Source organism: Saccoglossus kowalevskii, chromosome 1 (genome assembly GCF_978046115.1).
Source record: "Saccoglossus kowalevskii chromosome 1, keSacKowa6.1, whole genome shotgun sequence".
Taxonomy (NCBI): Eukaryota; Metazoa; Hemichordata; class Enteropneusta; family Harrimaniidae; genus Saccoglossus; species Saccoglossus kowalevskii.
This window is the reverse complement of record NC_140641.1, coordinates 6856527-6876984: the sequence shown is the minus strand read 5'-3', so window position 1 is coordinate 6876984 and position 20458 is coordinate 6856527. Positions and strand designations below refer to the sequence as shown.

The following is a 20458-nucleotide window of genomic DNA, read 5'->3' as shown; positions in this document are numbered from 1 at the left end:
CCTTTACCGACTTTGTACATTGCATTACGGACGTACCTTTACCGACTTTGTACATTGCGTTACGGACGTACCTTTACCGAATTTGTACATTGCGTTACGGACGTACCTTTACCGACTTTGTACATTGCGTTACGGACGTACCTTTACCGACTTTGTACATTGCATTACGGACGTACCTTTACCGACTTTGTACATTGCATTGCATTACGGACGTACCTTTACCGACTTTGTACATTGCATTGCATTACGGACGTACCTTTACCGACTTTGTACATTGCATTGCATTACGGACGTACCTTTACCGACTTTGTACATTGCGTTACGGACGTACCTTTACTGACTTTGTACATTGCGTTACGGACGTACCTTTACCGACTTTGTACATTGCGTTACGGACGTACCTTTACTGACTTTGTATATTGCGTTACTGACGTACCTTTACTGACTTTGTACATTGCATTGCATTACGGACGTACCTTTACCGACTTTGTACATTGCGTTACGGACGTACCTTTACTGACTTTGTACATTGCGTTACGGACGTACCTTTACCGACTTTGTACATTGCGTTACGGACGTACCTTTACCGACTTTGTACATTGCGTTACGGACGTACCTTTACTGACTTTGTACATTGCATTGCATTACGGACGTACCTTTACCGACTTTGTACATTGCGTTACGGACGTACCTTTACTGACTTTGTACATTGTGTTACGGACGTACCTTTACCGACTTTGTACATTGCATTACGGACGTACCTTTACCGACTTTGTACATTGCATTGCATTACGGACGTACCTTTACCGACTTTGTACATTGCGTTACGGACGTACCTTTACTGACTTTGTACATTGCGTTACGGACGTACCTTTACCGACTTTGTACATTGCGTTACGGACGTACCTTTACTGACTTTGTACATTGCGTTACGGACGTACCTTTACTGACTTTGTACATTGCATTGCATTACGGACGTGCCTTTACCGACTTTGTACATTGCGTTACGGACGTACCTTTACTGACTTTGTACATTGCGTTACGGACGTACCTTTACCGACTTTGTACATTGCGTTACGGACGTACCTTTACCGAATTTGTACATTGCGTTACGGACGTACCTTTACCGACTTTGTACATTGCGTTACGGACGTACCTTTACCGACTTTGTACATTGCATTACGGACGTACCTTTACCGACTTTGTACATTGCATTGCATTACGGACGTACCTTTACCGACTTTGTACATTGCATTGCATTACGGACGTACCTTTACCGACTTTGTACATTGCATTGCATTACGGACGTACCTTTACCGACTTTGTACATTGCGTTACGGACGTACCTTTACTGACTTTGTACATTGTGTTACGGACGTACCTTTACCGACTTTGTACATTGCGTTACGGACGTACCTTTACTGACTTTGTATATTGCGTTACTGACGTACCTTTACTGACTTTGTACATTGCATTGCATTACGGACGTACCTTTACCGACTTTGTACATTGCGTTACGGACGTACCTTTACTGACTTTGTACATTGCGTTACGGACGTACCTTTACCGACTTTGTACATTGCGTTACGGACGTACCTTTACCGACTTTGTACATTGCGTTACGGACGTACCTTTACTGACTTTGTACATTGCATTGCATTACGGACGTACCTTTACCGACTTTGTACATTGCGTTACGGACGTACCTTTACTGACTTTGTACATTGTGTTACGGACGTACCTTTACCGACTTTGTACATTGCATTACGGACGTACCTTTACCGACTTTGTACATTGCATTGCATTACGGACGTACCTTTACCGACTTTGTACATTGCGTTACGGACGTACCTTTACTGACTTTGTACATTGCGTTACGGACGTACCTTTACCGACTTTGTACATTGCGTTACGGACGTACCTTTACTGACTTTGTACATTGCGTTACGGACGTACCTTTACTGACTTTGTACATTGCATTGCATTACGGACGTGCCTTTACCGACTTTGTACATTGCGTTACGGACGTACCTTTACTGACTTTGTACATTGCGTTACGGACGTACCTTTACCGACTTTGTACATTGCGTTACGGACGTACCTTTACCGACTTTGTACATTGCGTTACGGACGTACCTTTACTGACTTTGTACATTGCATTGCATTACGGACGTACCTTTACCGACTTTGTACATTGCGTTACGGACGTACCTTTACTGACTTTGTACATTGCGTTACGGACGTACCTTTACCGACTTTGTACATTGCATTACGAACGTACCTTTACCGACTTTGTACATTGCATTACGGACGTACCTTTACTGACTTTGTACATAATAACTCTTCCAACTTTGCACGAAATCGTACCGACTTCTCACGTAACTCTACGGATCTTACATGTAACCTTTACCAACTTTGCACGTAACGTTGCCGGCTTTGTGTTACCGATCTTCAACATAGTTTTACCGACTTTCCGCGAAGTACATGTATTACAGACTTTGTACCTGACATTGCATGCAACTTGACCCACTTTGCTCGAAACTTCAACGATTTTTCATGTAAGCACGTAATATTACGCACTTTTCACGTAACTCTTTTCACGTGAATCTTTAACATAACTTTGTCAACTTTCAACTCTCTCATTTTAATGTAGCAATACCAATTTTACACGTAACTTCAATGATTTTGCAAATTACTTTGCCGACTCCGCATGTAACGTTGCCAACGTTGCACGTAAACTTACTGACTCAACACGTAACGTTACAGACTCCGCACTTACTATTACAGATTTTTACATTTTTTTCATTTGTATTCGGACATCCGGTAAAATATGCCACAATCGTATATATGAAAGACTAAGTATAATAAACGCTTTTTGAAGTGTAGTGGTGATTAAGTTCATTTAACTTTTTAAAATCACGAAAAAGATTTGCAGTTTGATTTGAAGTCGCCCATTGCATCAATGTTGAAAGTGTTGTTTATTCTGAGGTCAAAATGTCCACTATTACTAGTCTTGAAACTTGAAACACGTTCACGGTGTTAAAAATACGAATTTTGATTTTTTTTTCAAGAAAAAGTGTTTACCTCTAAAATTCCTAACTTAAAATATCTACAATTTATTACTTCGTAGTGATATCTGGAACAAGACGTTATAAAATGCGATTATAGTGCAAAATATCCCAAAACACTGCGTTAAAGACTTTCCGTTTTCTTTCGTTTTTATAGCCAGAAAAATACAATATTTTTACAAAGTAAAATCATATTTATAAAAGTTATTGTTCATACATGAGTTATTAAACATACTACATAGTTTATAATTTCATTCAGCTTCGTTCAGTCATAACTAAAGACAAATAAAAGGCAAAAATATAGTGAACATAGTAAATTATCATTTTCTGTAATATTATTGTGTAATCGGTAATTATGAAAATTATTTATGGGAGCATAGGGAATACATTTCGTTATGAATTATTTCTAATATAAATTTTTGAATTATCTTGCCAGAATCAGTTTTTTCAGGGTTTCTCCCCCAAAACGAAAGAATTTCATAATGTCGAAATCTAATTAACGGTTGTCAATAAAAAGCGCCACCATTGCAGAGCATGGGCGAAAATCGCACAATGGGTGAATGGGAGTCTTCGTATTCATCCGGTGTGTTAGCGCGTCTCGGTCTACTGATATTTAGAGAAACTAAACAACTGACTTGAATGCAACTTGGTCGCTACGCTGGGATAATTCAGACATGACCAGTTCATTTGCATATTCAATTGCATAACAATAGAGCAATTTTAAACTTCTTCACTGATATCCACGTGATATTAACAAATTGGTACTAATTTGCATATATTCCCCATTCTATTTATTTATATGCTTATATGTGTTTCGAAATTTAGCCCAGTTACATTCGGACAAGAATCATGTTTTACTTAACTTAAGATTTACCCAACTCATAATACAATAAAAATGATTTGATTAGTATTCAAAATATATCAACCAGGCGCCTGAAACTTTCATGAAGCATGTTGGCAATACTAGCACTATACACTTTATCTCATTCTTGTAAAAATCAATTTACTACTATCTTGGAGTTCTGGTAAAAAGGTGTATATTCACTGACGTGAAAATAACTCAAATCAACTTGATGATAAAATATTTACGGTAAAACACATATAAAGTAAGCCTGTTTGTTTTTTGAATTTTAGTAACTTGTTTAGAAAATCATTCCTGTTTGGTTTTATTCAAATTGGTGATATAACATGTTTCGCTTTATGAAGAGGGTCACTCCACCAACGACGAACGAGAGACAGGGTAGATCGTGAAATGGATATAAATGGGCCACGACAACTGTCACGACCTAGATTACAATACAATAATTTTGTGTGATTTTATTTTGAAAATAAGTTTAATAATATTGCGAAATCCTCAATAATTGACAGCCCTATAATCTGACCAGCGACCTAAATTTTCCACATCCCGATAGTTCATTGGTATAGAAAAAATGAATTTATTTTATTGATATATCAGAACAAATTCATAGACTTTACTATTTGCTTTAGCTACTTGAGTGAATGTTTCTGTTGAAAATACAAAATACACATTAAAATGCCCCAATTATTTATGTTTGTGATACTGTTATACATTACGGTACGAAAGTACCAGGATGTGTGACGCTAGAGGTCCTGAAAGTGGCCTATTACATGCGTTCTAGAGCCCCCGAAAATTCATATTCTAAATCCCTCAAATTTGGCAGTCTCAAATTGGAGACTTTCGGCCATTTTTTTGTTGTGAATACGTGTTTATACGCTTTATTTATAGTCACTTTGTTTTACGGACTGTGGACTACGGTATTTCGATGTCATATACCAGTCCATAACCAGGTTACGTCATTAAACAACGACAATTCTAGAATGTCCATTGGACAATTCAAGGCAGCTATGTGATCTGTCTCACTGGAGGCGCCATGTACGCGTGCGATTCGATGGACTTGTCGAAGGGTAACCAGATCCAGACTGATCTACAGGTAACCAGACCCAGGCCGATCTATGGGTAACTAGACCCAGGCTAATCAATTGGTAACAATACCCTTACTGATCTATGGGTACAAAACCCAGACTGATCTATGGGTAACCAGACCCAGTCTGATCTATGGGTAACCAGACCCAGTCTGATCTGTGGGTAACAAGACCCAGGCTAATCTATGGGTAACACAACCCAGGCTAATCTATAGGTAACCAGACCCAGGCTGATCTATAGAATAGTTATGGATAATCTAGGGTAACACGACCCGGGCTGATTAATAGGTAACAAGACCCAGGCAGATCTATGGGAAACAAGACCCAGGTTGGTCGATGGGTAACAAGACCCAGGTTGTTCTATGGGTGACAGGACCTAGACTGATCTATGTATAACAAGACCCAGGCAGATCTATGGGCAACAAGACCCAGACTGATCTATGGGTAACACAACCCAGGCTAATCTATAGGTAACCAGACCCAGGCTGATCTATAGAATAGTTATGGATAATCTAGGGTAACACGACCCGGGCTGATTAATAGGTAACAAGACCCAGGCAGATCTATGGGAAACAAGACCCAGGTTGGTCGATGGGTAACAAGACCCAGGTTGTTCTATGGGTGACAGGACCTAGACTGATCTATGTATAACAAGACCCAGGCAGATCTATGGGCAACAAGACCCAGGCTTATCTATGGGTAACAAGACCTAGGCTAATATATGGGTACAATACCCAGACTGATCTATGAGTAACCAGACCCAGTCTGATCTATGCGTGACATGACCCAGGCTGATCTATATCTAACAAGACCAAGGCCGATTTATGGGTAACCAGACCCAGACTGATCTATGGGTAACTAGACCCAAGCCGATTTATGGGTAACCAGACCCAGACTGATCTATGGGTAACTAGACCCAAGCCGATCTATGTGTAACCAGACCCAGACTGATCTATGGTTACAAGACCCATACTGATCTATGAGTAACCAGACCCAGTCTGATCTATGGGTAACTAGACCCAGGCTAATCAATTGGTAACAAGACCCAGGCTGATCTATGGGTAACAAGACCCAGGCCGATCTATGTGTAACCAGACCCAGACTGATCTATGGGTACAAGACCCAGACTGATTTATGGGTAACCAGACCCAGTCTGATCTATAGGTAACTAGACCCAGGCCGATCTATGTGTAACCAGACCCAGACTGATCTATGGGTACAAGACCCAGACTGATCTATGGGTAACCAGACCCAGTCTGATCTATGGGTAACCAGACCCAGTCTGATCTATGGGTAACAAGACACAGGCTAATCTATGGGTAACAAAACCCAGGCTAATCTATAGGTAACCAGACCCAGGCTAATCTATGGGTAACCAGACCCAGTCTGATCTATGGGTAACTAGACCAAGGCCGATTTATGGGTAACCAGACCCAGACTGATATATGGGTACAAGACCCAGACTGATCTATGGTTAACCAGACCCAGTCTGATCTATGGGTAACTAGACCCAGGCCGATCTATGTGTAACCAGACCCAGACTGATCTATGGGTACTAGACCCAGACTGATTTATGGGTAACCAGACCCAGTCTGATCTATGGGTAACTAGACCTAGGCCGATCTATGTGTAAACAGACCCAGGCTGATCTATGGGTACAATACCCAGACTGATCTATGGGTAACCAGACCCAGTCTGATCTATAGAATAGTTATGGATAATTTAGAGTAACACGTCCTAGGCTGTTCTATGTGTAACAAGATCCAGGCTAATCTATGGGTAACAAGACCCAGGCTAATCTATGGGTAACCAGACCCAGTCTGATCTATGGGTAACAAGACCTAGGCTGATATATGGGTAATAAGACCCAGGCTTATCTATGGGTAACAAGATCCAGGCAGATCTATGGGTAACAAGACCTAGGCTGATCTATGGGTAACTAGACCTAGGCCGATCTATGGGTAACCAGACCCAGGCTAATCTATGGGTAACAAGACCTAGGCTGATCTATGGGTAACAAGACCTAGGCTGATATATGGGTGACAAGACCCCGGCTGATCTATGGGTAATAAGACCCAGGCTAATCTATGGGTAACAAGACCTAGGCTGATCTATGGGTAACAAGACCTAGGCTGATCTTTGGGTAATAAGACCCAGGCTAATCTATGGGTAACAAGACCCAGGCTGATCTATGGGTAACAAGACCTAGGCTGATCTATGGGTAACAAGATCCAGGCTAAGCTATGGGTAACAAGACCTAGGCTGATCTTTGGGTAACAAGACCTAGGCTGATCCATGGGTAACAAGACCTAGGCTGATCTTTGGGTAACAAGACCTAGGCTGATCTATGGGTAACAAGACCTAGGCTGATCTATGGGTAACAAGACCCAAGCTAAGTTATGGGTAACAAGACCCGGCTCTGCATTTCGTAATAACATTGGTTTGATATAGCATTGATATCTTTCAAGAAAATTTCATTCCCAGTTTGACTATCCCACTGACGATTATATCGATACGATCAACTCACTATGATTGAATGATCACTTGCACGCTCTTATCCATCCCCAAGACGTCTTTTGCCATTCCAAGATACCTTTCTCTGTATGCAGGTTCAGACGTCCTAACTTTAACGTACCTTTTTGTACGTAAAATTTTAAACTGTATATAGACACGGGTATATGACATGATGCACGAGGGTGATTAAGTGTGGCGTAGTATCATTTGAATTAACCAATTAGTGTCATGTCTGTCTTTCAATATATTGCCGCTAGGTGGAGCTATACACACACGAGGCTACCAGTGGTGACTGTTCTTATCTAAATGTTATCTGCACCCCTTGCCAGGTTTATTGATTTTTCTTTCTATTCAGACTATAAACAAATGACCAATCATTTTAGGCTTCCAGAAGGTGAAAACAAATCTTAGTGTGTCATTTTATGTCCACGTAAATCAGGAATGAATAATTCTATTGATTTCATCATCATCGTTCTAATAACAAATCAATCAAGAACATTTACAGCTGATTACGAATTACAAATGTGTACATCATCATATCGGATATTGTATTAAAGAAAACACTGGTCACAAAACCATAGAAAACATGTGTTCAATTATCTAATGAATATTTTCAGAGGATAGATTCTTGGGCTGAAAATTCGACAATCCAGTTAAATATAGTCTTGAATATCAGACGATAATCAGAATTCGTTCCACTCCGATATCCGAAGCGAGTATATTAGGTGAAAACAGGAACTACGAAATTACCCAAATTTTATATGTTTTCTGAAAAAAATGTACGTTGTACAACTGTCGCTCTATTTATATGAAGGAACTGCTTTCTTTGAAGTGGGTCAGAGAATTTTCAGTGGAGGAGTTACAATACAGGGTGAACATTAATTCGTTATAGTTGCGTAAAACAGGTCAAATCAAAAGATGCCTTCTCATGCTTTGACAGCTTACAATTCACGCTACTTATGAACATATTTGTCAACTCAAAAACGCGCTGTAGATGGCGTGGCAGAGCAAAGCAGTCATGCAAATGACGGCAAAATCACGAGCAAACAACTCCCGACCATACATATCATACCTATACATTGTGTCGATCTATTCACGTCGATTTTTATTACGAGTTCTGTCAATGTTTTATTGAAGAATTCAACATCATTTCATAAAAAAATAACAATAGGTAAATACTTTATGGTAACGAGAGACATGACTAAAACGTAAAACGAAACAAAGACAACACAATTCACCGAACTTCAAGTGTCACGTGATTTGAGTGTCTGTTCGATGTCAAGTGAGAATAAATGTTGCAGGATACATGAAATATAACTTTAATGTAAATATACCAATAAGCATAAATACTAAAACTACTAAACGAAAAACTAAGGGGTAGTAACTACTAAACGATAAACTAGTGGGTAGTAACTACTAAACGAAAAACTAAGGGGTAGTAACTACTAAACGATAAACTAGTGGGTAGTAACTACTAAACGAAAAACTAATGGGTAGTAACTACTAAACGATAAACTAGGGGGTAGTAACTACTAAACGATAAACTAGGGGGTAGTATAAATGATCCTAACATTATCCTTGGTACGGTTAATGTCTGAACTAATGTTGGAAATACAAAAGTTCGAAGAAAAAGTACACTGACAAAATAAACACAAAACAAGCAGCTACTTTTCAATTAAACAAAGTCATGTGACATATAGGTAAGGTCGTTTTATCGTGAATAGGGAAAGGTCTATTAGTTTTATTACAATCATCGAGATATGCGAGGCATGCTAACTGCATTCTTTGTACGTGCGTTAATATGTCAATCATAGCTTAGCAATTACTGAGGGAATATCAACACCACGCTGTAGTTAAAATTGATATCATCTGAAAATAAACATTTTAATACAAATCAAATATAATATAATATGGATTATTAATATCGTGGTTATATTTACAAATTTAGGAATATATACATTTGAAAAAATATTCTCGGTTCGTTGAATTATAGTCATGACGTCATTATGGTAATAGTACGAACGAAATCTCACAACGACATAAATAATTAGAAATACACGTAATTCTGTTGTCACGTGATTCTAAACATACATTAAATAATACCTTTAAATACAAATGCCAAAAACTAATTTAAGCACCAAACGCCATGTCTGATTTCTGATAGCCGCCCAGGACAATATAAGTAACAAATAACGTTCACCTATACTCAATAACTTAATTGCCCCTGTAACTAACTGTCGATATTCGTTGGCATGGTGATCTCGCTTGCTTAAGCTTAGTTCATTGTATACAACAATCGGCAATGCGGAGTTAGTGAGTCCATGATGTATTTGGAATTGTCAATAAGAATATTGAGACCACTCTTCGTCTGGATCAGAATCTCCATACTGTAGATATTTCTTGACTTCGCTACTTCGTGACAAAGTCTGATAATCGTTTCCAATTTTAAGATGACTAGGCTGTTTGAACACTGACTCCCGTCGTCTGTACTCGTGGTGCATAGCGTACATGTCGAATAAGGCAATTCCTTTGGGTTTGGTAGGTTTAATGTCATCATCGCTGCCCGTGGAACGCGGTGTCATTGGTGAATGCGGCGATGGTGGCGTTGACGACCCCGATGACGATGTCATTGATCCCCTTGGTGTCATCGGCCTCATTTGATCTGTAAATAAAGCAGAAAATGTTGTTTCAGTATACACACACATGACAGAAAGTTATTTCCACAATAACAATTAGATTGCCTCACCATGATGCATGGTTCTTATAGTAGCGTGCTCTGTAATTTTGTGAGATTCGCAAGACAATTGTTGACACGTTTAACCCTGTCGCTACCTTAAGACATCAGCAGAATAGTACATATATAATTTATTATCTACACTAAAATACTAATGTCTATGTGCGAACATTGTGACCATAATGTGTGTGAACTAACATGCCACGTACCTGTTCTTGCTCGCAGTTGTCCCTGTTTGTCTACTTGATCTTTCAGTTTGTCCTCCCATTCACCGTAAGACTGTTTGAACGACTTGGCGAATGCGATGGTTAGAGCCTCCGCCTTGGCTTTCTTGCTACAACAGAATACATTCACCTGAAAAGCCTGATGGGTGTTGGCTATAAACACAAACACTTTTGGGTTGACTACATCCGATGCACAATACTGCACGCAGTGTATGGGTATAACAGCAGGTCTCTCACTCGTATCTATGACAAGAAACGGAAATAGGTTAATAATCATATTTAAACATTATATTGCGTCAAAACACGTATATAGTCAATCTTAGAATAAAACAATAATACAGTTGTACCATACTAAATAAATCGCATTTGTAGAATTTAATCTGTTTCTGGGAATGTTATAGTAAAAATAATAAGTGACGTAATTTGGAAATCGTATTAGATAGAAGAAGAACACCACGCATAGTAGAAAAGGCTTTGTAAAATAAGGCAATGAAAAAGTAGTCGAGAATGGGATTCATTTCATCCAAGGCTGTGAATTATTAATATAAGGTCAAATATTTAAAAATGCAATATAGAAAACTAAGTAATTAAGAACATTTCTGTAATATCATTTTTGTTTCTTTTTAGTAGTTACACATAACGTATTGTTTGTTTTTGTCTGTATAGTGCATTTGTGCATTGTCTTTACCACATAGGACTTGCTGATGAAACTTATAGAGTTATACAGATATATGACAGTTTGAGAGGTATGGAAGTTATTTTCACTGGTGATGCGGTATGACACGTGACTAATTTGCATAATTATTTCGAGACACTTGATAATATTGTTTTGTACAACAAAATTATTCTGGGGGTGGTATTATTCAAATATGCTAAACCATGAATTAAAATAACATACATGAAGTGTCAAAATTTAGCCTCGCAATTTACGTTGTGTATCGAATGTCTGGAAAACTCAATTTAGAAGGGACTTGTTTACCTTATTTGCATATTTTTGTCAATACTAATATTAATGAGCAAGATTGTAACTATAAATACCGCGGTACATATGTAATAGGATGACTCAATGCTATATAAAGTTGTGGCGATGGTAAAATACGGTCGAGACCTATGTACACAGTCGTTGGTTGACTGTGTTTTGTAGTAGCGGCGACGGTGTATGGTATTGGGCTCGATCTGAAATCTCTCGAACTGCTAAACCGCAGGTTACTTGTGCACCGTTGATTTAACCCTTGTCGTATGTTGGTTTAAAGGTCGCATGTAAACACCGCGGGGGACAAGCTCGGCGTCTCTTAGAATCAGTCACGCCATGGGTACAATGAACACCGTACCATGTGCCACCATGTGTAAGCATCGCACGCTCCAATAAGTTGGCCTGTTCCGATAAATGAGTTCGGATGGAATCACAAAGAATCCACTCTTTGTGCCATTGTCTACAGTCAACTAAACTGCACAGCCATTGCACGGCATTTTTCAGTAAATGCTTTTAGAATAACTGAGAATGGATGTTTAATGGCCTTCAATTTATGGTTCGAAATGAATAAGCCTGTATCGCAAGGCTCGCTGTATGGTTTCACGTGTCGAATGGACGTGTAATGTACACGTGTATTTATGATTCTTATAAATAGTTTACCCATCCCGTATATTGCTTAGATGTGGTTACTGTGAATATTCCCTGTGATACACATGTAATAAAGTTTTATGGTATGTTTTAACGTTCAATAATGTGACACTGATTGGAATGTGATGTCACATTGCGTTGGAATGTGACATGACACAAATTCCCAACACGAAATGGAGCGCGGTTGAAATGCGAAGGAGCTGGGGTGAACTGGACTGTCATAAAAGCGGTAACGAATCTTCGTATTGTCTGTGACAGGTGATTGAGTGTTGATATATCATCTGTTTTTGTATTTTAGAATGTTATCTAACGAGAGATAAGGCTGTGGGTCAGTACCCGCGTGATGCCCACTACAGTGTAATGAACTGATTCATAAGTATTGAAGTCAATAGAAACTGTCGTCAATCAGACTCGGACTGTAGAATATGTGACTTAGCACGTATATTCACCACCATTGGAGCAAGTCGGTGGCTATGCAGCTTTATGCAAACGTCATGGGACAATGCTAGAGTAATTGTTAGATGAAATACCCTAAATCGAGGCACTTTTAACTTAATAATATGATTGGACAGCTAATTGCATATTTTAAACACATTTTTAGTAAAGGCTTAATTGTACTCGTGCTTTCAACCAACATTATAACTTGTTTTATTTTGTACTTAATCATGATGTGTTCTGTCATCATGTCCCTTAAACGCAACCTTCTTAATATATCTACTCCTGCTATGTGGTGTAAGTGTACTAGACACTCTGTACCAGTAAGGATGTGAGAGTCTCTCTCTGATCCCAGCGTTCCCATTGTTAACGGGCTGCATCGTCAAAGTAACAGACCACTACCTGGGAAAGTTTGTTTTTCTAATATCCCAGTAGATGTCGACCACAAATTATAAATGTGAATTCTTTGTTATTATGTCAATAAACAACTAAGGCATCCCACTGCAAGTAACTTCGAATGAGACCACTCACTGGAAATACGACACATAGAGCTTGAACATCATTGTAAGCTTCCTCCAAATCTCAGAGTACATACCTGAGTAGCACAAGTGAGATGCATATAAGCATTCCTGTCATAGCTATGTAGGCAGCGACGCCAGGTGCTTAATGCACTTTACCAACTCATCCAGAACGTACGCTATACTGTCAACACCGAAATCAGTTTCAAATATGGAGGCCCGGTCATTATAATGATTTTTTCTAAACAAAATGAAAACTAGACCAATATTCTGTACGCTGTTTTTCACAGCGTAAATAACTTTGCTGAATAGACAGAGTTCGGTTGTACCCATATGGAATGATAATGTTCAATAATCCTAGCGTCTTTATATAGACATTACATCATATTTATTGCATGATACACCACACTAGACAGTGGATTGTGATTGGTTATGTTCCAGAGAATACGCAAACAATTAAACAAAGAATGCTCTTGGAATTTAAAATAGTTTAATGTCTGATTAAATATGCTGAACCTTCCGAAGTTGTCACTGGGTGCAGTAAACACCATCAGCCTAGTCGTTACACCTTTACTGAAGAACCCTTATTCGTACATAAGACGGTAATGACGTTAATTAAAACTTTCAATTACAAACAAAACATATTAGAGTATTCCCAAGACCGGTACGTACCGGACAAGTAAACCTAATCTCAGTTATGACAGTTATGTCACATGGTCACGCACAATGAACACAGAAGTATACTAGTAGGTTTCAAAATACAATTATAAACCAAGGGGTGGCATGTTGGCATTTTATAAAATATATGTAATTGAGAATCATCAACACCGAAGAAATTATGGCTTAGACTGTGGCCTCGGTGGTTCTGATGCCAGAAAAGGGGGAGGCACCGAATGGAGGTGGTTCTTAAGCCGCGATATTACTAGATTATTCGCATATTTTTCAATAACTTAACTGATGTGATAAATACAGAACGTAGTGGTGCATTTTAAGCTACAAGTTTCAATATATTCAAGATTTATTCCTGCTTAATGTTTTTACCGAAATGGACGATACAGGCATCCATTTAAGTATCGGCTGTTGTTTAAATTTACTTATTGACAGACTGACTGCATAAATGTGTTACGTAACTTTTTTGTGTAGACGAACAATGTAGTGATGATATATGCCCGTGTAATCACGGTACACTTGTTACAGTCCCTTCTAACTCACCTCCGTACTTACTCTCGTTCAGTAGAGCGACCCCCACCCCATGGTTTGGAAGGTCAAATAAGACAGAGTTAAAGTTCCGGACTTGCCACTTGACAAAAAACATCTTTTAAAATAAAGAAGAAAGTTGCAATCTAATTTTCAGATCAAAATCAAATGTCGTCAAAAGAGAACAACAACAATTTCTGGAAATCTTCCTGGGTGGTTCAAGAATCCCATCTGAGAGTTCTGGACCTAGTTGGCCTTTATTCTTTCAAATAATTATACAATAGATGTATACAATAATGTGACGTCATAATCGTGGTTTAATATTGTATATGATAGGTTGTTGTTTATGAATAGGATTCTAGTGGAGTCTTATCGATTTCTAAATGCCAGGCTAACTACAGTGAGTATTGGCAATAGAACCAATAATGCAATTGTACCCCGTATGTGAGGTTTTATGGAAAAATACAATGAAGTAATACATTCTGAAGACAAAACAAACTAATACTAAAAATACAGGAAAACCCCAAACAAAATGGTGTGTGATTGATCCAGGAGTCATTTTAAGAACATTTTCATTTATGACAGAGTGTATATTTCATTATTTCAGTGTGGTTTCGCTGTAGATGTCTCAGTATATCATATGTGTTCTTATTCCTGTGTGCGTCATGTATAGGTTTGTGTACGCTATGTAAGTTGCCTTGGAGTACACACCAATTAGTGATACCATTGACAATCAAGACCCTCGAGTTGGTAATAATAGGGAAAATGGACCACTCCCGAATCATTGGGACGCTGTTTTACTATTGTGTGTAGAAATCAAGGTCTCTGACTTCGCTTGACCTTGTCAATTAATCGACACGTTGTTATATAATTAATTGATATTCCAGTTTGCAATCACGATGACGTCATCTAAATTTGTGGTAATGACCAAACACTGTTGATTGGCATGCCTCCGTTTACATGCAGAGTCAGTATAGGTGTTTATACCAAGTCTATTGTTACCGGCATATGCCACTGTCACGACTATGAAAGAATCCGTTCACTCGTCAATGCACACTCTGTTTTCGCATTTTCTGATTGTATTTTATAATGCAGTGGTGAAGGTTTAAAGAGCCAGTTTTAAAACGCTTCTAACCAAGTTTTTACTTAGAGTGGGGGAAATTAGCACATACGACATTTATGAAGTGTCGCATTGTCTCGTTCTCATGCAAAAAACCCCAACAATAACTGACATTGTTATTCCACCAACCCAACCCAATACGTTATACATAGAGTGACAAGTTATATATTATTACTACAAGAGCGCCCTCACCATGACTAGCTAAACTTAATCAGGTATTTGGTGAAATGGCGAATGTTCCCACACTCCAAACTTTATTAAAATAGCGATGAACACGTGTTGCAATAATTGCAATATCCGCCCATATATTATAGGCACATTGGAATTGATTATTTTTCGCGAAACATCTCGTATGATCAAATAACGCACCTACTTCATTTGAGAACAGACAATACAATGTCTATCGTTGGGAGTCGTGATTGTCACAATATTCTTGACCAACCTAAGCAACATATGACTATTAATATGAGGGTATTACGAGGATACTGCAAAGTATGCACGAAGACAGTACAGCGGTAGTATGCGCAGCGGAGGTAGATACGACCACGTACTGTCTGAGTATATACTTTGCAGTATCCTCGTAATAACCTTATTATTATACATTTTTTCCACCCAGGAATACATCATAGAAATACCTAAATCCAAAACGTTTAGGGCAGATTTAGCGAACTTCTTTGTATGGGGACCGGTCAAACCCTGAGGGCAACCATGTTTTTTTTTATTATTAGAGGACGCTTACACGCGTTATCGTTCCATATACAGGAATCTATGTTATTCAACAAGCAAGGTATATATTACCCCGACAGGTAGGGGACTATGTTACCCCGACAGGTAGGGGACTATGTTACCCCGGCAGGAGTACGATGTTGACAAAATATTATCTACGTGATTACCATAGAAACAAGGTATTGACGTGTAACCTAGCCATGGTGAAGAAATTCTAAAGTATATACAATCATCGCTTGTGGGAATCGTTCGCGTTGATATATTCAATTTAGCGTCATCGAGATTCTCAATTCCGAAATCACCTGGCACGGTCCGTTCTTTGTACATCGCTTAACGATTCTATTCACTGATGTGAGCACCGACTGCGTCGCACAATTTGACAATGTGTGTCACTGTACGTGGAGTGACACCTGAATAGCATAAGAAAAAACTAATAAGAATCCCGAATTCTACCAAACAACTGTCTATATAAAATCAGTATAAAATGTAATCTCTCGTTTTTTGGCAGCCAGGACAACCATGTCGCTCATTGTGATTATCCCCAGGGAACGTATTGTCGAAATTCGATCTGCTGACACACTTTGGTTGAGGTTTTCACTACATTGAGTTAGAGCCAATGAGACTCAAGGGTTCAGTTTTTCACTACATTGAGTTAGAGCCAATGAGACTCATGAGTTCAGTTTTTCACAACATTGAGTTAGAGCCAATGAGACTCATAGGTTCAGTTTTTCACTACATTGAGTTAGAGCCAATGAGACTCATGCGTTCAGTTTTTCACAACATTGAGTTAGAGCCAATGACACTCATAGGTTCAGTTTTTCACTACATTGAGTTAGAGTCAATGATACTCATGAGTTCAGTTTTTCACTACATTGAGTTAGAGCCAATGACACTCATAGGTTCAGTTTTTCACTACATTGAGTTAGAGCCAATGAGACTCATGCGTTCAGTTTTTCACAACATTGAGTTAGAGCCAATGACACTCATAGGTTCAGTTTTTCACTACATTGAGTTAGAGCCAATGATACTCATGAGTTCAGTTTTTCACTACATTGAGTTAGAGCCAATGACACTCATAGGTTCAGTTTTTCACTATATTGAGTTAGAGCCAATGAGACTCATGCGTTCAGTTTTTCACTACATTGAGTTAGAGCCAATGACACTCATAGGTTCAGTTTTTCACTACATTGAGTTAGAGCCAATGATACTCATGAGTTCAGTTTTTCACTACATTGAGTTAGAGCCAATGATACTCATGGATTCAGTTTTTCACTACATAGGGGACATATAAAATAGCGCATTGCTTATCACGTGAGTAGTAATTTGTATGGCATTTACTCCATAACTAACGCCAAAGTGTATGTTTAGTTATCGTGACAGTCATCAAAGTTATTGCAAGTGAGTTACAAGCAATGTGATCGTAGATATTCTCAGTGTCAGTGCTGTGATAATACTGGAGGTGACAAAGAGTGGGAATGTCATAAAGTTTTATTACTATTCGAACTATAGCAAGATTGAAAAAAGCTCTATGCTATTGAAATAGATAGGCGGCATGGCAATGATACTTGTTACTGTGTAATGTATACAATTTTGGCGATGGCGGGACGCCATTTTTTTCTAGCATGTCCTAAATAAGATCATCTTCACGAGAATTCATTTATCGAACCAAATTTATCAAATTACAATTAATAAGTGGTACAATCTGCGACAACTTGCCCGTGAAGCAATTTGAGAAATGCGACATTCAGTTAGACAACACTGCTAACAAACTTACTTTTTGTTAATATTTTCTATATGCACTTTTTATAAATTCGTATGTATATGTGACGGAGCCTTAAGTAGTATTAATATTATATCGTAATATTATTACTGAGAACAGAAAAAACAATTGTATGGTATAATACACATACTGTTTCGTCTTTCTTCGCTCATGGCGGTGGTGTGTCTATTGTGTAACGACAAAGACATCCAGAATCTATAGTTGTGGTCAAAGAAACAATAGAACACATTCTATAAACTTACAAAAGAATGTTAAATCTAGGGCCTCCCAAGAACACAACACATCCACTTTTTATCAAATGTTTTGCGTATCAACATTACAAGGCAGATAAAAGTTGTCTTTAACGTACAAGAATTTCTGTAAAAATGTTTAATATGCTTGAGTTGAAAATTCTACTGTCATACCGTACTGGTACATGCTCAACTTCCGTATAACATACAGAGAATATTTCTGTGTATTGGAATAGTGAAACCTCTCATTATCGATTTGATAAACACCGTATAGTATCAAGGTGACTTATGTTAAACATGTATTTCAATTTGTTGGTGTGACGTGAGTTCAAAGAAGCTTCAATGTAGACACTCATCCATCATAATCATATATTTACTGGTATCTTAATTGGGATACTAGGATATTGTCAATTACCCGGCATACACTTCGATCAACAGGTGGTTAATCACCTTTCGTTTTATTTTAACCGTCGTAAAAACCTCGTCATGGTCATTATAATCGTTAAACATGACGCATAATACAGAAACAAAGTTTCCAGGGAAAGCATCGGCCACAGTGGCGAGCCGACGCGAATTGTAACGTGACAATGGGTGGTGAGGGACACGGAGTGTGCTTCCTGCAAGCAAATACGTTCTATAAGGGACGGGTTACAGGTTAAGAGTCTCGTTGACACAGGCAGTTCTGGGTATGCCAGGACACAGAAATCCTTGTTCTCCTTACACACTGCACAATTTATCTTTGTCTGGGTTTAACAACAACTTCACTATACAAGTTGTTCTTGGACACCATTTATGCTTGTACAAATACAAACGAGTATTTACATGCAATGTAATATCTTTTTTTATTTCTAGTGTCAGCAAATCGTCATTGGAAGTATTGCAGTTTATATGCGATATAAATACACGTGTCAAGATTATTTCTGACCCACTTGATCTACGCAACTATTCAACTTTCGTTTTAACGGTTGTATAATTGTGAAAGATCGGATAGACTAATATTAGATTATAATACTGATAATACACCATGATAATTATACATGTATAGTGGTTTAATGTCCTGGATCTTTTGAAGTTGCATTCCCGTTACTATGTTACAGGCAATTACTCGCAGTGTTTCGATTGAAGTACAAGGGGACAAAAGAGGACTCCCTAAAATCGTGCGAACAAAAACATACATTTGGCGTGGAATGTCGGCATCGGGAATTGGAACAAAACAATACGAGTTGTCCACTAACAGCGGCGTTTCACTAACATACCAGGTTAAAGTCGTCAACCATGGAACCAAATCTTAGTATCGGTATTTTGTTCACTTGTTTACCCTGGTCCGGTAGAATTCGCAAAAATAAAGCCCGTCATGCGCTCTGCCAGTGGATAGGGTTTCAAGTTTCATTCGTAATGAAAAACAGATTGTTTTAAAACCTGGAAGAAAATCTGAGGACTCACCTTCACTTTGCAGTTTAACATACTTGCTGGAGACTGTGATCGCATATTTCGGTAGCTTCCTTCCCGACGATTTGCTATGATTAAGCATACGTTTGACAATTGTCGACACCCTATCTAGATCGGGTTCCCGGCTCTGAAGTTGCGTCCCTAAATGCTGGCTGTAAAACACCATACCGCTGTCTCCCACTACGTGTCCGTTTCGTTTGTGCTGCGGTGGAAAATGAGATTCATGGCTAGCCGATCGTTGGTGCTTCCCACTCGACGGCTGCTTCTTGAACAATTTCTGAAAAATATTGTCCCGCTTATGGTCCTGCATGATCTACTGTTAGAGTGAATAGTCAACGATGTGGCATGGACTGTTGTATTGGCTCTAGTGAACGACGTGACACTCGGCAAGTGCTCGAGTGGGAGGAGCTGTCAATATCGGGTAGCTGTCAACGTGATGACGTCATTCATCCAGTATTTATGAAGGGTTCATTAATCCTATTTGTTATGACGGTGTCAGTTTGCTTACGTAATCAACCAGTTATCACCAGATTCACAAAATATTACTAACAACACTGTGACAATTTGATTATCCTGTAAAACAAAAGACGTTGGCCCAGCGAAAAAAGATAAAAATAACAAAAACACAAAACAGCACCCGTATGAAATAAAATACCCCGTACCATTACCACCAACGTTGGTATGTGTGTACAGGGTCAGTGTTAATTACAACAACTGCAGTGGAGGGACTGTGCAACAACACACTGAACGCTAACAATAAGACCAATTTTGAGAATACAACAATGCGACGTTAGTGCTATCACATAAATTGATAATAAACGTAAATATTTTAAATTATTTTTACACCTATATTTAATTTATATGGTCGTTAATTCAATATACTTCAACTAAGTCATTG

General features: G+C 38.6%; 1 protein-coding gene across 1 annotated transcript; it reads right to left on the bottom strand.

Annotated features, from left to right (window-relative positions):
• Positions 1 to 9426: 9426 nt before the first annotated feature.
• On the bottom strand, positions 9427 to 19919 carry LOC100369200 (uncharacterized). Its single transcript, XM_002740184.4, has 3 exons — positions 19555 to 19919; positions 10470 to 10727; positions 9427 to 10188 (listed from the first exon to the last, which is right to left on the bottom strand). The coding sequence occupies exons 1-3, from the start codon at positions 19868 to 19870 to the stop codon at positions 9866 to 9868; spliced, it is 897 nt and encodes a 298-aa protein (XP_002740230.1). The 5' UTR covers positions 19871 to 19919; the 3' UTR covers positions 9427 to 9865.
• Between the last annotated feature and the right edge of the window lie 539 nt (positions 19920 to 20458).